The sequence below is a fragment of the Mus musculus genome, chromosome 9 (genome assembly GCF_000001635.26).
Source record: "Mus musculus strain C57BL/6J chromosome 9, GRCm38.p6 C57BL/6J".
NCBI classification, from domain to species: Eukaryota; Metazoa; Chordata; class Mammalia; order Rodentia; family Muridae; genus Mus; species Mus musculus.
Genome location: NC_000075.6, coordinates 86,866,671 through 86,881,910, shown reverse-complemented (window position 1 = coordinate 86,881,910; position 15,240 = coordinate 86,866,671). Strand labels below are relative to the sequence as shown.

General features: G+C 43.5%; 1 protein-coding gene across 24 annotated transcripts in view; it reads left to right on the top strand.

Annotated features, from left to right (window-relative positions):
• The first annotated feature begins 1,176 nt into the window (after window positions 1-1,176).
• Snap91 (synaptosomal-associated protein 91) overlaps window positions 1,177-15,240 on the top strand; it is a 114,812-nt gene continuing 100,748 nt past the window's right edge. For 15 of the 24 annotated variants that reach the window (XM_030244159.1, XM_017313237.2, XM_006510900.3 and 12 more), the window contains exons 1-2: window positions 1,439-1,650; window positions 2,330-2,489. In XM_030244159.1, the coding sequence (XP_030100019.1) occupies window positions 2,360-2,489 (130 nt within the window). In that variant the 5' untranslated portion in view covers window positions 1,439-1,650; window positions 2,330-2,359. Of the gene's footprint in view, window positions 1,651-2,329; window positions 2,490-15,240 lie in introns of all 24 variants that reach the window. The other 9 variants (NM_001277985.1, NM_001277983.1, NM_001357772.1 and 6 more) reach the window with 4 other exon arrangements.

Sequence of the window (15,240 nt, the reverse complement as noted above, 5' to 3'; positions counted from 1 at the left end):
GAACTTAAACCTTTCTTACTCTGTTACATAAATGGATCAAAATAGTAAATAACGTCCTGGTGATTTGGCCTCTTTCATGAAGCATCGTATGTTCTCAAATTCATCCATGTTGTTCATTTCTGTCTTGTTATTGCTAAGTAGTATTCTGTTGTGTGGATATGCCATGTTTTCTTTAGCTATTTATCAATAGACTGGTTTTCCTCCAGTGTGGGGCCATTATATAAGCTGCTACTAATTTTGAGTGAAAGTTTAAAGAGAAAAATGTGTGTGTCTGGTTCCCCCCCCCCCCAATTGGGTAAATACTGTGCAGGACTGCGGGGGTCATATAGTAATACGTACATAACTTTTTGGTGGTGGTCTTGATCTTTCTTTCTTTAGTCAACAAGGTTTCTAATTGCTGCTGCTGGGATCAGCCCCAGCTGTTAGGAAGTTATGATTGGGTATTGAACACCGGACCAAGAGAAAAACTACAAGGCAGAACCTTGATGTGTGTAAGTAGGCGTATATGACCTTGGGGGACTGAACAGAGGTCACCTGTGTAAAGCCAGAAAATATGTCAGGGAAGTACCTAAGGGAACTTCTGATCTTAACCGTGGGAATTTAAAAGAATAGTTAAGACAATGACCTTTACAAATGTCAACTCATGAAATTATTAACCGACTCCAATCCCATGCAAATAACACTCGACATTCAAATAATATAAGACGTTCCGACATATTTAAATGGCAAAAATTACAGTTTAAGGGTGCAAATGATTACAAGACGAGTGTAATCTGGCATTCAGCTAATTGCTTTGCTACTTGTCTATACCGCATACCTCAGTATTGCTTTAAGGCTAAAGCGGCTCGAATTACCTGCCCACTCGGCTCCCCGTTGTAACTGAGACTAGTGGAGCAGCCTCAAGGAGCTGAGGGTGCACAGGTAACGGTCGCGTGGCCACAGAATCTGACATTTCAAATCGCCCTGCCCATCTGGGCCTCTACTGCCGAGGACAGGCCAGCTAGTCACAGGCACGCTTCTTAGGAGAAGGGGCTGGGCTCTGTTGGCAGCGCACGCTGCCGCCCTTGCCTCGGCCTTCACAGCCCTCCCTCTCCCCAGGCCCACGCCCGCGGCGATCCCCGAGCATCCTGCAGTTGCCCGGCAGGTATGCGCGGCGCGCGCGCACCAGGTCCGCCCGGGGACGCAGCGGGTGCGCGCGGGGACGCAGGGCGCGCGCAAGAACGCAAGCCATAGAGCCGCGGCGCCCCTCCGGTCCCACCCCCTCCTCCGCCGTCGCCCGCCAGGGATGCTCGCGTGCGGCCCTCCTCCCGTTTAAAGCCGCGGCTCCGAGGGGGGCGGCGAGCAGGAGCGACAGGGAGGGGGCCGCTGGCGTTCTGCAGAGGACTGGCCCGGGTTCGTCGGCTGCCGTCACCTGACTCGTCGCAGGCGCTCCAGCTGAGGTGGGGGCGGGGATGGGGACGCTGCGCCGAGCGCTAGAGAGACGCGGCGGCGCTGGCGGAGGCGGCGGCGGGTGGGGACCGCGGGGACCGCGGAGCTGAGACAGGGGCCGGGCCGGGGCTACAGGCATCGCGGCCCGGGGACACCAGGGCGGTGCGTGTCTGCACTCAGCTACCTCGCGCGGCGTCCGGGCTGCGGTGCTCCTGGGGCGGGGTGAGTACGCTGGGCCGCACGGGTCCCCTCCCCTGCTCCAGGACCCGGGGATTCGAGGGATAATCCTAGGGCGCGGAGAAGGGCAGAGGCGGCCGGGTGACAGCTCGGTGGCGCTTTAGCGGCCGGGCGGGGCCTGGGCTGTCCGCCCTCTGAGATCCGACTGGAGAAGGGTGAGGCGCATCGCGGCTCAGGGCGGCCCGACTATAGGGATGGAGGGCGAGGGAAGAGGAGTCGTTGCTGCCGCCGCAGCCCCAGGACAGAAAGGAGGTGGCCGCGGCCCTGCGGTGCTGTGGGAGACACGTTGCGGCTCGGGGCAGCGAAAGGTGCGCGCTTCTGGGCGCGGCGTCCGGGGTAACCCCGACGCGCACCGGGTCTCGCACCACCGAAAAGGGTTGCGCGGACAGTGCTGCTTGACAGGGGGCGAAGCCGGGATGTGGTGACCGCTTCAGGGTGTGGGAAAGCGGGACCGTGGCACGATGCAAGGACTACCCTGCGGGTGGCTGACAGCCCTGGACCTCGATGGACCAACTGGGCTTGGCGCGCCGCTGGTCCCAAGAGGCGGTGCCAGGGCGGGGTCGGCGGAGGAGAGAACCGCCGAGCGGAGGGAGCAGGCAAGGCCGGGCGCTCCAGCTAAGGCGGTGCGGGTGAAAGCCGGACCATCTCCTCTTATTTCCTGCAGAAGAGGAGGCGGTAGACGCGGCCGGTGAAGATGTCGGGCCAAACGCTCACGGATCGGATCGCCGCCGCTCAGTACAGCGTGACTGGCTCTGCTGTAGCAAGAGCAGTCTGCAAAGCCACCACTCATGAGGTGATGGGCCCCAAGAAGAAGCACCTGGACTGTAAGCATCCTTTTATATAAGCGGGACATGCGCGTGACCATAGGGGCTCAAAGGCCGGCGGCATGGCCTTGGCAGTCTGTAATACTGCCAGAAGCCTTGGGAACTGGCTCACCATCGAGTCGATCCTGAGATCCTGAGCTCCTGCCTCTGGCCTTGGAGGTGTCCCCTTGAATAGGCCCTGAAACCTTGTCTATCGAGCCGTTTTTTTCTTCTGATGACCTCCAAGAGCCTAGAGGAGGGAACACACACACACACACACACACACACACGGTTGCATAAAAGTGTACATTTGGGCTACATCCTTTTAATCATTTTTTTTCTCCACTCTCTGTTAGGTTAAAGGAAATGAGGGGTGGTAGGGTCACAATGGGGAGACAGAGAGATTGATGGGTGGGTGGATGGCCACTCTTGACACTAATTTCTTAAGAGCATTTTGGATAATCGTAAAATCCTGCTTTTTCCTCTGCTGCTACTCAGAATTTGTGTGTGAGTGTGGGGGAGTGCGCGCGTGTGTCATATGTCACTACACTGAGCCGAACTGAAATAAATCCAAGCTATTGAATGAGCAGATAATGGCGATTTCATTCTGAACATCTTGGCACACTTCCTTTGTCCTGTTCTCAGAAAATGCTGGGTGGGATAACTGGTCAGCTCACAAAATGAATGTCCTCTCCTCTTTAGAGGTGGTACAGTTTTAGATGAAAACATAATATTTAATACATAATATTTCCCATGATCATTGGCTCTCCGGAGAAAGCTTTATTCTGGTTGGGGAGCTGTATGTTTCTGAAGTTTTTCATGCTGTTAGTATAGTTAGTCTTTTGCTACTGGAGGGGAAAGTGATACTTAGAAAGACTTTAACCTGCTTTAGGCAGTGAGTATCCCCCAAGACTATCCCAAATAGTATTCTACAGTCTCTCTACATCTGTTTGACCTGCTTAGACTCCTCTGCCCTTTGTTGGTGCTCATTGTTAAATGTCACTCTTGGCACAGAAACACATTTGCCCGTGCTCATATTCCCACCTCACTGTCTTGACCTCTTTTGGTTTGTTGGGGGGTTTTTTTTGTTTGTTTGTTTGTTTTATTTTTATATTTTATTTTCTTCAACCCTTCTTCTGTCTCTTGTGTTGCCAAGAAAATGGCAACCCCACCATTCCAGTTAGCCCCAGCCCTCTCCTTTGCCATGAGCAGAGCTTGAGGAAGCTTGCAACTGGGCTCTGTCAGAGCTGTCACACGGCATTGGAGACTTTTCTGTCTAGAAGTTTATCTGAGGGGGAGACATTATTACGTTTTTCCTGAGGGAATGTTTAAGAAAATTTATTGATTACAGTATAATGTGTTACACATTGAGTACCAGGTAAGAGAGGCTCTCAGGGCCAAGACACCTAACAGGAGTAGGAATTATAAATTCATGACCAGCTCCTTTTGCTGCAGCATGCTGAATCATTTAGCCATCTTTCCATCAGTTTCCCCAACTCTGGGAGGCTGACTCACGGTTCTGTCAACCTAGAAAATGTTCACGACCAAAGCTGTTCAGGTGACAGATTTGCTTTTGATGATAGATGAGTGTATTGATACGTGTCAGAGAGCATTCTCAGGTTTGATCAGGTCAGGTTCACAGCATTCAGATAAAGACTGCATCCCCCCAATCTGATTAGTTGTCTTTATCCTCACAGGTCAAACACTTAAAAGTGCTTGAAAATAGGTTATTTCCTATACCCCAGCCTATGTTAATGGGTAGAGTACTTTAGACGATATGGATCATGGTAGAAGATTCCATATTAATGGAAATTAGCTGAAATAGGAATGATTTTGAATTATTTGAATAATTATATGTTATACTTCCTTGTGCTGGCTACTGGGCTTTTCAGCTGGGCTGGCAAACCTTGATTGCCTTTAACTATGACATTTAACTGCTGTCTCTGGTTAGAAACATGTTCTGTTGTGAAAGCAGAAAGAGCATATAGCCTAACCCTTCCTCATCTGCAAAACACCATGCATGAATGGATTTCACAACTCATACATACATTTTATTCAGTCACTTTAAAAACTGAACAGGATCCAAGTTCTGAGGAGTATGTTTAGGGGCTCCTTTTTATTCTTTTATCTTCCCATTAAAACATCTTCCCCTTAAACTTAGACTTTGGGTGGAATTTGGAAAGACAGGTATCACTCTGCTGCTACATCTTACTCTAATGAGACTGTGGGAAAAATGACTATTTAAATTGTGTTATGTTCAGAATTTTTTGTAAAGTTCCTTTAAAAAGCAGGACTCTCGGTAGTTAAGAGATGGAGGTTGGGCTGGAGGGATGGCTCAGAGGTTAAGAGCACTGACTGCTCTTCCTGAGGTCCTGAGTTCAATTCCCAGCAAGCACATGGTGCCTGGTAACCATCTATGATGAGATCAGGCATAACCATAAGCAGAACACTGTATATATAATAAGTTAAAAATTTCTAAGAAAAGAGAGGTGGAGGTAAGGTGACATATCATTTGTAAAAGCACATTAATCTTGTTATTAAGACATGTGAAGTGGGGTGGGGGGAAGACATGTGAATATGCTCCCTAAGTTTGGAGACACCGAACTGTACAAATAGTTGTTGTTTTAGTTTTGAAAGCATTCAATGTTGATTAGAAGGAAGAGTACAAGACAATTTGGTAGTTTGAAGCAAAACTGCATGGTGAGTTTGATTTGATGTGTACATTTTTAATTTGGAGTTTCAGTTGGGAAATAACAAAGAGAGTTTAGGACTGTGTGATTGTCTAAAATATTGGATTCATTGCTCTCAGAATCATCATGAAATGGAGATTCAATATTAGAATGCTGGCTTCAAAACTAATAATTTGGGATTAAAATACCAAAATTGTTATTGCTAATTTATGGTTATTATGTAGTGTTGCTTAATAGTGTATGACTTGTGTGTTTGAAGGGACGAATCATTAACATTTGGGGGCAGCTCTCACATGGGGAAATGTGCTGGGAGGTAAAGTTAAATTCTCAGGTTTTTTCTTTGTTTGTCCACATATGGAGTTAGTTCTTGAACCCAGAGCCTTGTGTGCGCTGGGCAAGCATCTGACCACTAAGTGCCATTCCTAGCCCCAACTTTCCATTTTTCCACAGCAGTATATTTCCTGAAGGGAGAAACATTCACAAAACCATCCACATAGTCAGGAGCTATGTATTAAATGTTAAAGGAATGACAAATTTTAGTAACCCAAATAAAGAGTATATTTTATTGTATATTTCAGATTATCTAAACAGTTTCATTCTATACCCTACCATCCAATAACATTGTGGCTCCATGTGCATATTTAGATTCAAGACTTAACCAATAATAGTTTTCTGGGCTGGCACATGCAACCTTAGTTCCTTTTAACTTCTTGTGTGCATTTGGTAGCATATAAAATGCCCAGGGCTTCGCAGGCATTCATCTGTTTGCTTACCACTGTTTTACAGGACAGTGGGGTTTCCTCCTCAGATTTGTAGTTAGTCTAAAAGCTAACCCAAATCAAATAATCAAGTAAAAAAAAAAAAAAAAAAAAAAAAAAAAAAAAAAACCTTAGTAGGCACCAAGTATTTAACCAAGTGCTATGCCTAGGTTTAACAAAAATGCAAAGTTGTTACAAAGTAGCATCTGCAGGAGAGATTCAGAACGCATTGTATCCCTGGTGTAAGAGTCCTTCCAGTGGCTAGTGTCTATGCATGATTCCTATATGTGCCATTTTAAGTACCCGAACTAAGATAATCGCAATTCAAACTCAAGTGTATCACCAATAGCATCAAGCCAGAGCTAGGGGAAAGCCCATTTGCCTACCAGCAATCTTATTTTGTTTCATTTGCATTCTTGAGGATTTTTGAAAATGAGTTCGCCCTACATAAAAAGCAAGTGATTCAAGCCTTGAATCTGCTGGGAAGATACTAGAATTTTATTAATCATTCTCTCTTCCCCTCAAGCCCCCAAACTAGTGTTCTTTACTTAGGCTAGTGTATATTCACATGCTTAATATATATAAACTATGTTTTGATTTATAGAAGTGCAATTTGAGGCTGGTGTGGTGGTGCATGTCATATTTCCAGCATTTAGGAGGTCAGAGCAGGAGGAAGAGTTCAAGGTCATCCTAGACTACATAGCAAGGCCAGATGGGTCTACATCAGATCCTTTCTCAAAAGACTAAAAATAAGAGAAGAAAAAAAAGAAATGTAACCTGCACTGTTACAATGGATACTATATTTGTACCAAATGTATTCTTTACATACTGAAAGACATGAAGATTACTGAATAAAGTTAGATAGTATCATATGTGAAAGATATTGAGTACATTGTATAACATTCAGTGTAAGTATACTGTCTGATTAGGATATTTACCTTTGACTAAGTTGTTTTGACTTAACTATTTGCTACTGTCTAGACACACTCTATTATTTCCTATGCCCAGATGTATTCTGCCTTCTAGATTTCATCAGAAGGTTTAGTCCAGGTCTGAAGATGTTTTCAAACAGAGTATATCACTTTCTGGATACTCGAGAAGGGATGGGGGTTATACATATCTGAAAATCCTTTAATCTGACTACCATTTGTATCACAAATCCCAAAGGAGGCCCATGCTATGCTTGGCATTCCAGGAGGGGAGAAGAGAGATGAAGCGAGGTTGAGTGGCTGCCAGGGAGAAGCAAAGAACCTTAGCTACCGTTCACTGAGACTATAGACATGGGTCTGCTTAGTGCCAGTGTGTGATACTTTGATTCACAAGCTTTAAAATAAGGTTAGTTGTAAAATATTTAAGTCTTGGGTAATGGGAAGGACTGTGCTTTTTAGAAGTGAAAAACCATGAAACAGGCTAAGTGGAACAGTAGGGCTTTTCTTTTTTAAAAAAAAAATGAATTTTAGCTGGGAGTTGGTGGCGCACGCCTTTAATCTCAGCACTCGGGAGGCAGAGGCAGGTGTATTTCTGAGTTTGAGACCAGCCTGGTCTACAAAGTGAGTTCCAGGACAGCCAGGGCTATACAGAGAAACCCTGTCTCAAAAAACCAAAAAAAAAAAAAAAAAAAAAAAAGAATTTTAAAATTCTTATTGTTGGTTCTAGAGGTTGGACCCAGAGTCTCATACATGCTAAGGATATGTTGAACCACAGAGCTATATTCCCAGTCTTTAAAAAACTGATTTATGCATGCTTTTCCAGTGACTCAAACATGGAAGAATATATAAAACTAAGAAGTAGGTATACTGATACTGATATCATAATTGCAGTATTAACATAATACTCTTTATAATAAAATCTGGAATTTTAGTGCATTGCTACATTAGTTTTAACATTCACTTAACAGCTCATAAATATTTCTCTGTGATTTTGTCTTTATATTAAGTTATTACATCTTTCTTCTAGCTTTCTACAACGATTGTTTAAAATCTCACTTCCTCCTTCCAAGTAGACCCTAGTTATGCTAGGTTGTTCTTTGGGGCTTATCTCAGTTTCTATAACTTAGCAAGGAAGGTCAGCAGTGACACGGGACCCTGTTCCTTGAAGGCCACCATTGGCATCACTACAGAGCTGTATTTTGGTGACTCAGCTCTGAGCCAGCATATTTGGACAATCTTCGAATATAGTCATAGCGTGTTTAAATCATTTGGAAAGCCACACTTTTTGCCATTAAAATATTTACTCTTGTCTCTTTTCTCCTATAAGTTCCTTCTTCTTTGCCTAGAAACTGTTGACTTGTGTTTTCTTTGAGGAATGTAAGCAATGTGGGCAGTCACTTGTCAACTGTGCTGCCCTGGTGTCAACTATACCCTGACCTGTAAGAAGTGGACTCTGCCTTGGGGCTGTAGGGTAAAAGTGAACCCTGAAGCTCAGTCTTTGTTTAGTTGCTTCCTTACTATCTTTTCAATTGTCCTAAGTGTGTGGCGACACTGCCTCCTTACCTAGTAAGGTTTCTTTGTCACACTTGGTTAACTTGGATCTGTGTTGTAAAAGGTTATGCAAGGTGCTATTCCAAGCCACCCTGGAGAGACTGAGGGGAATTCTTCACCTGCTCTGCGTAGTGCCTTTTGATCTGATCACTTGATTACTTCATTTACATGCAAGCTAGTTTCCCTGTCATCAGTATCCTTAACCTCACATTATGTTTTATATCCATTTTCAAGTATCTTCATTTGAGCAAACAAAACCACCTATGCAGTGTCCCCAAACTCCGTGGATTCCTCCAGCGAGCTTGTCAGCCACACTTTATTTCCTCCTGCCAACTTTCTTGAAATAGTGATCCCAGTCACAAACCATTCGTACCCCTCTTTGGAGTACGATCCCTTGGCTTTGTCTTTAATTCAGGCTACAACTGTTGGAATTGTAGTTGGGTGCCCATCAGCATCCCCTCAGTTGACCAGGCTTATAACCTGAGAACCATCTCTGACACACAAATATGAAGTCACAGTCAGGTCCTGGAACCATCAGGGCTAAGGTCATCATGGTGGCTGAGGCTTCGGTTGTCAGTGCCTGCGGAGAATGTGTTTGCTTATTCGCCACTGCAGCTGCTAGTCATTGTCACAAGTACCACAACTGCCACTCACACTAGTCTGCAGCTCGCATCACTTCTCCCCACTTGTTCCAGCTCCTTCTTTTTAATTATATCAGTTCTAACTTTCCTCTTTCTACAGTTTGGAAGTGATATATTCTATTGTTGACTCCCCTTAATTGAATAGTTATACTTTAAGGTCGATTGGTTACATTTTTTTGTAATATGAGAAATGTAGGAACTTTAAGACCTCTGGGTTGGATGCTATGACTGCCCTCAAGCTTTAGTGCTGCTGTAGTGTTAACCTCGTTAGCTGTTGTTAGCGAGAGAGACAGTGGGTGTTTAGACATTACCACTTTGTTCTGGACTTCTTCCCTCCACGTTTCTTTACTCCTCGGGTTTCCCTTGAATTGTACCCTTCTGAAGCTTCCTCAGTAGATGGCTTACTGGAGAGTTATTCATGGTTTTGAAAGACAGTTTTAACAACTCTTAAGATGACAGTTTCCATTTGCAAACAATAGTTCATTCACTCAACCTGGTTTCCACTGTTGCTCTTAAGAATTCATCGATTCAGCTGCTTTTAAATAATGACCTGTTTAATGGCTGCTTTACAAATCTTACCTGTCATGACCTTCGATAGCATGTGTATCTATATGTGGCTTTCCTGGTGGGCTTGGATTGTGTTTCTTGAACTGAAAGTTAGCATCTCTCGTCAATTCTAGAGGATTCTCAGCCTCTCAGTTATGATTGGTTGCTGCTCCTCCCCTTCTCTTCCTGTCTCTGACATTCAAGGAGGACTAGATATGTTACACCTCATTGCGTGTCTGAACATTCCCTTAACAGTTTCCAGAACTTTCCTATTCAGTGTGCTTTTTTTTCTCAAACGTTATCTACTTTACTTATCCTCTCTTTAACTGTGTCTTGCTGCATCTATATACTGTCAGTTAGAACTTATTAATTTAATTTTTAAGTTTTGAGGATTTTATAGAACTGCTCATTGGCTGTACTTGCAGTTTAGCCTGAGCCTGACCTCTGGTGTTTTAGCAGATATTTAATAATTTTAGCTTCTGACGCCATTTTGGCTAGGTTTCCATCAGTGAGAATCCCAGAACCTGGTGCCACCTAGACAGAATTTGTGCCTTCGTCTTGAAAGCCCCACAGGTGTCCGTTTGGCTCCCCAGATCTATCAGAACTGTAGCGGGCTTCAGTTCTGAGGTTGGGGTTTCCTTCAAGCTCCTCTGACAGCAAGCACATTGAATGGGTGTGGGGACCTGAGTATTTAGTGGGTGGCCGTCTTTATCCCTCACTTCATTCTTACCCAGCTTTAGAGCTTCTCACATATGCTGTCTGGAGAAATACCTTGCTTTTACCTAAGAACTTCCAATGGTCAAGGACTTAAACTTTATTAGTCAAAAGATGATAAAGTCAATTAAAATGGAATATTTCAGAGAATCAAATTTAAAAACACTAGATTCCTTAATGTCAATGGTTAGTGCATAGTCTCTGTTAGCCTCTTAACAGTTATATTCTTGGGATATGGTAAAAAATATCTTTTTGCAGATGCCAAAGTTTGGTGCATGCTTACAATTCAAGTGTTTTGGAGACAAAGGCAGGAGGAGGATGAGCTCAGGGAGGCCCCTGTGAGCTACATAGAGAGACCCCATCTCAAAGAACCAAAATTAAAAAAAAAATGCTTGGGTGAAGTTTTAACTTTGACAAGAAGCATATAATGGCAGGACTTGGAAATTGGAAAAACATTAGATTTTAATTATGTCTGTAATCCTTTGCCTGTGCATTTGAAGAGCATGACTACCTCCTTTGGCATATTTTCTGTTACAGTTAGATGCCCAATAATTAGATATTAATATTACAGAAAACCCTTTAGCATTCTCTGTGTTTAGACATATGTTTCTGTTTTCTTTGTTTTTGGTTGGTGACAGTTGAGTGCCACTCTTCCATGTCTGTTTTATAGTTCCCATATAGATACTGTGTACGTGGGAGGAAAAGCTCAAAAAATTAAAAACATGATTTAAAAGTGACCACAACTCTCACCTTTTCTCTGAAATTATATTATTCTATATTTAAGAAATTATATTATTCTATATTTAAGAATACTTTTTTACCAGCATGATTGCATTTCCATCCACAGTTTGGAAGATGGGGAGGGAAGTGAAGCTGAGTGGTACAGCCAGGCGTGTGCTGTACGAATCAGTTGCTGGGTTTGCTCACCAGTAATGGAAAAGAAAGAAAAAAGGTGTGAGTGACTGAGGGGTTTTAGAAAAGCAGTGAGGAAATAGGAGACAAGTTTAGCTTATAATAGCATTCTTTTTACCTTCCCAGAGAGAATGATAAGTGTCAGCACGTTCATTTGGTTTACAATGGCCTAGTGGAAGAAATTAGAAGTTACTTTCTAACTTGAGGCATTGAGTACTTATTTAGCATAATATCATTATTTTTTTATTTAATAAATATTTACCAAATGCCAGGAATTGTTCCAGGAGGCAGGGATACCATGGAGAATAAGATATAGCCCTTGGCATCCAGAGAGCTGGCAGCTTAGTAGGGGAGACAGAAAATAAAAGAACTAATTACCAGTGCTCCAAAAAGCATTAAGGTTCAGCAGGGAAAGAAAGACCACAGTGGAGGTACATTGCATAAATGGTGTTTAAGGCCAGACTTGAAGGATCAAAGGAATTCACGTGGGTGACATATACACAAGGGCTACCTGTTTGCTGCTCACTGGAGAGCGGCTCACGTGGAGAAGGCGGCCCTTAGGAACGTAAAGAAGCTGTCAGCTGCTGGAAGGCTGACAGTGTATGAGGTCAGATAGTGTAAAACACAACCTCTGAACTGATACACCCCCGCCTGGAGGGCCTTCAGTGATGGGAGAATCTTAGCCATCTCCAGACTCCAAGATTTTGTTAAGGAAGTTGAGTCTCGGAGGCATAACTCACATTCTCTGTGTGTTGATGCTGGTAATTCCTACTGACGGTCTTGAGCAATGACTCCAGTTTGTCACTGCCTTGTTAGCCTCGTTCTGATTGTTAGATTGAAGCCAGGGGACCTCAGCTGCAAGTCATGATTATCCTCTTGCAGCTGTTCTAGCTTCGCTAGGTAATTCAATAGACTGTGGTCTAAAGTAGTTTTGTTGTGCTCTGTTTCTCTTATCCCATCAAGGCTGTACTGTGTGCATGTGTGCATGACCTTTCTCTTAAGAATGTTGATGTGCAATGTTCTGTTTCCTTCAACCCTTGTCTGAGTCTGAGTGTGACTATGGATATACAGCATAACCTACTTTGAGGCTTCGATAGTGAGTAGGCTGAGCCAATTGTTTTAACCCTTACATCACCACACTGCTCTGAGTATGTTTACTTGTTCTTCTTAGTGACAGCAACTACCACTTTCCAAAGGAGGCTTCTGATTTTTATCTGTCTTTTTCATAGTATTTTGTGATTCCGTAGTATATAGTATATCTGTGTATATCATAGTATCTCTGCATCATCATGGCATTTTTGCCATGCCAGGGAGATCTCTGTCTCTCTGTTTCTCTCTCTCCCACACATATCTCATTTAACCATGACTTGATCTGTAAGTTGTACTCATAATTTTATGATCTGCTGTTGTGAGTTGAGAGAAGTAGCTCTTCACTCCAGCTCAGCCTTGATGGCTCAAATGGAAAAAGAGTCTTGAGTCGAGCGCTCAATGAGTGGAAGTATGTTGTGAGTATCAGTTGAAAGCCCTTTCACCTAGTAATTTACCTTCTATAGGGTTTTATCTTAGAAAAAAATAGAGAAAATGAAGTGTTCATGGATGTTTGTTACTGTCTGTATTTCATAGTACTTTATTGAAATCAATGATCTCTTCAAAGAGATACTGGAAAATCTCAGAAAATGTTAAAAATTAAAGTATATTCATCATGGAAATTAAAACATGAAGCTGTGGTTCAAATTTTAATGTATGCATGGGCCACGTGATACGTATTTCTGGAACACTAACGTGTTGCCTGTGGATTGAAGGACTTGTGTTTTCTGCTTTGTACCTCTGTCAGTGCTGACTGTTTTGTTTCTGTGTTACAAGAATATAGTTTGGGCAAAAGGAGGGTCATTTTGTCCTTCATAACCAGCGTGAGGGAAAGGCTGGAAGGAGCAGGCCCCTTGGCTTTCTCAGGATTCTTCTCCCTCCTCCTGTTCCTGGTTCTTTTCCACATGAGATCAGGGAATCAAGCTTCTTTCTTTTTCACCAACTTTCTCAGTGAGCGTGGAAGTGGAGCTTGCTATCATTACAGCCTCTCTGAGAGAAACTAGCTTTCTCCCTATATTTAGTTTGACAAAAATCATAGAGAACAATTGATTTCTTATCTCGTGTTGTTGCTCCCTGTCCATGGCATGACAGCATGTGTGTAGTTTACTTTCTGTTTCTGTATAAATACCATGATTCAAAGCAATTTGGAGATGAAAGGGTTTATTTCCTCTTATTGCTTATAGTCCACCATGGAGAAAAGTCAGAGCAGGAGCTCAAGGCTGAAACCAGGAAGCAGAAGCCATGGAGGAATTGCTACTTCCTGGCTTCTCCTCATGGCTGGCTCAACTTGCCTTTTCATACAACCCAAGACTACCTGTCCAAGTGTGGCACCACCCACAGTAGGCTGGGTCCTCCCACACCAGTCACTAATCAACACTTGCTACCGACCAGTCTTACAGAAGCATCTTCTTTTATATTGAAGGCCCCTCTTCCTTGTATCAAGTTGGCAAAAATCTAACCAACACAGATCAACCAGAACTACCTCCCGGGATCAGTCCCAAGAGCTAGGAGCCAGCCAGATGCTAATTTTCCTTCTTGCTCCTGCTGCAGTCTGCTTTGGGGGGGGGGGAACTTTTTCAGCCTCTTTCCTAGGACATCAGAGTCCTCTAGTGAGGTCTAGCCAATAAGGAAAACAGAAAAGGAAAGAGTCTGAGATGGGACTAGACCTAGATACAGTTCCTATGTGAATCATTGGCAAGAACTCAGCTAGTGTGGATTGTGAACACAGGACCCTACCATGTCCATGGGAAGGACTTGGAAATTCTTCTCTTGTGCCTGTGGGATCTCTGGAGTTCTCGTTGCCCCCAGCATGACAGTTCTCTGGATGTACAATACACTGGCTGATAAGAGTACTTTTCAGAGGGTGGACAACTAGTGGCTGGATGCTGGTTCCCTGTCCCCGCCACACATCTCTGACAGATGTTAATGCTCCTCACTGTGGAACCTGGTCTGGCCTCAAACTTGTATGTCTATACATTGATTTGGAATTCTCAAATCATGGTTGACACACAAACTAAAACCACTGTGGCACCCCTTTTAGCAGCACCCCTAGTCTAGGTGATTTTTCCATGATAAATGTAAGACAAGCTGTTATTCACTGAATTTGCAAAGACACTTAGTATTTGCAGTCAGCATGGACAGTTCAGAGCCCAGGATCGGTCTGCTAGTGACCGACCTTGTGGTTTTAAGCTAGTAATGAGCTAGACTATCAACGAGCACATCAGTGATAGAAAAGATAATTTTGAGTTTTGCGTTTAAAACTTAACCCTTCTCTGGGGGAAACCAAGTCTAAGTACCCTTTTTTACCTTAAATGTGAATATGGTGCAAGTTGTTTTCTTTGAACTGCTTCTTAGATACCTATATAGATATAATTTCAAGGTTCATATTAATTCACTTTTAGATGCGTCCTCTTTCTTTTTCCATAAAACTTAAGAAAAAAAAAAAAAGAGGCTTCCTAGGTGTGAGGCAAGGTTAATGGGAGGCAGAGTGGGTGTGGCTAATAGAGGCATAGCTGAGGTCTTCCTCAGAAAACCCCTGTGAGATCAGGGTCCTTATCCCAAGCTTTCAGAGGGAACAGGGCTCACCTGAGGCTGGGGAAGGGAAGAACTCAGGATTTCTTCCCCTGTTCTGTTGCCAAACTCATGTTTCTTTCTTTTTTTTTTTTTAATATTTATTTATTATATGTAAGTACACTGTAGCTGTCTTCAGACACTCCAGAAGAGGGCATTAGATTTCATTAAGGATGGTTGTGAGCCACCATGTGGTTGCTGGTATTTGAACTCAGGACCTTTGGAAGAGCAGTCTGCACTCTTAACCGCTGAGCCATCTCACCAGCCCCAGATTCGTGTTTCTTTTTCTGCATTCATATGACATCTCTTGCTTACCTGTCCAGTGTGATAAGAGGTAATGATAAAAAACAAAAGCAGATAAGATACCCTGTGAT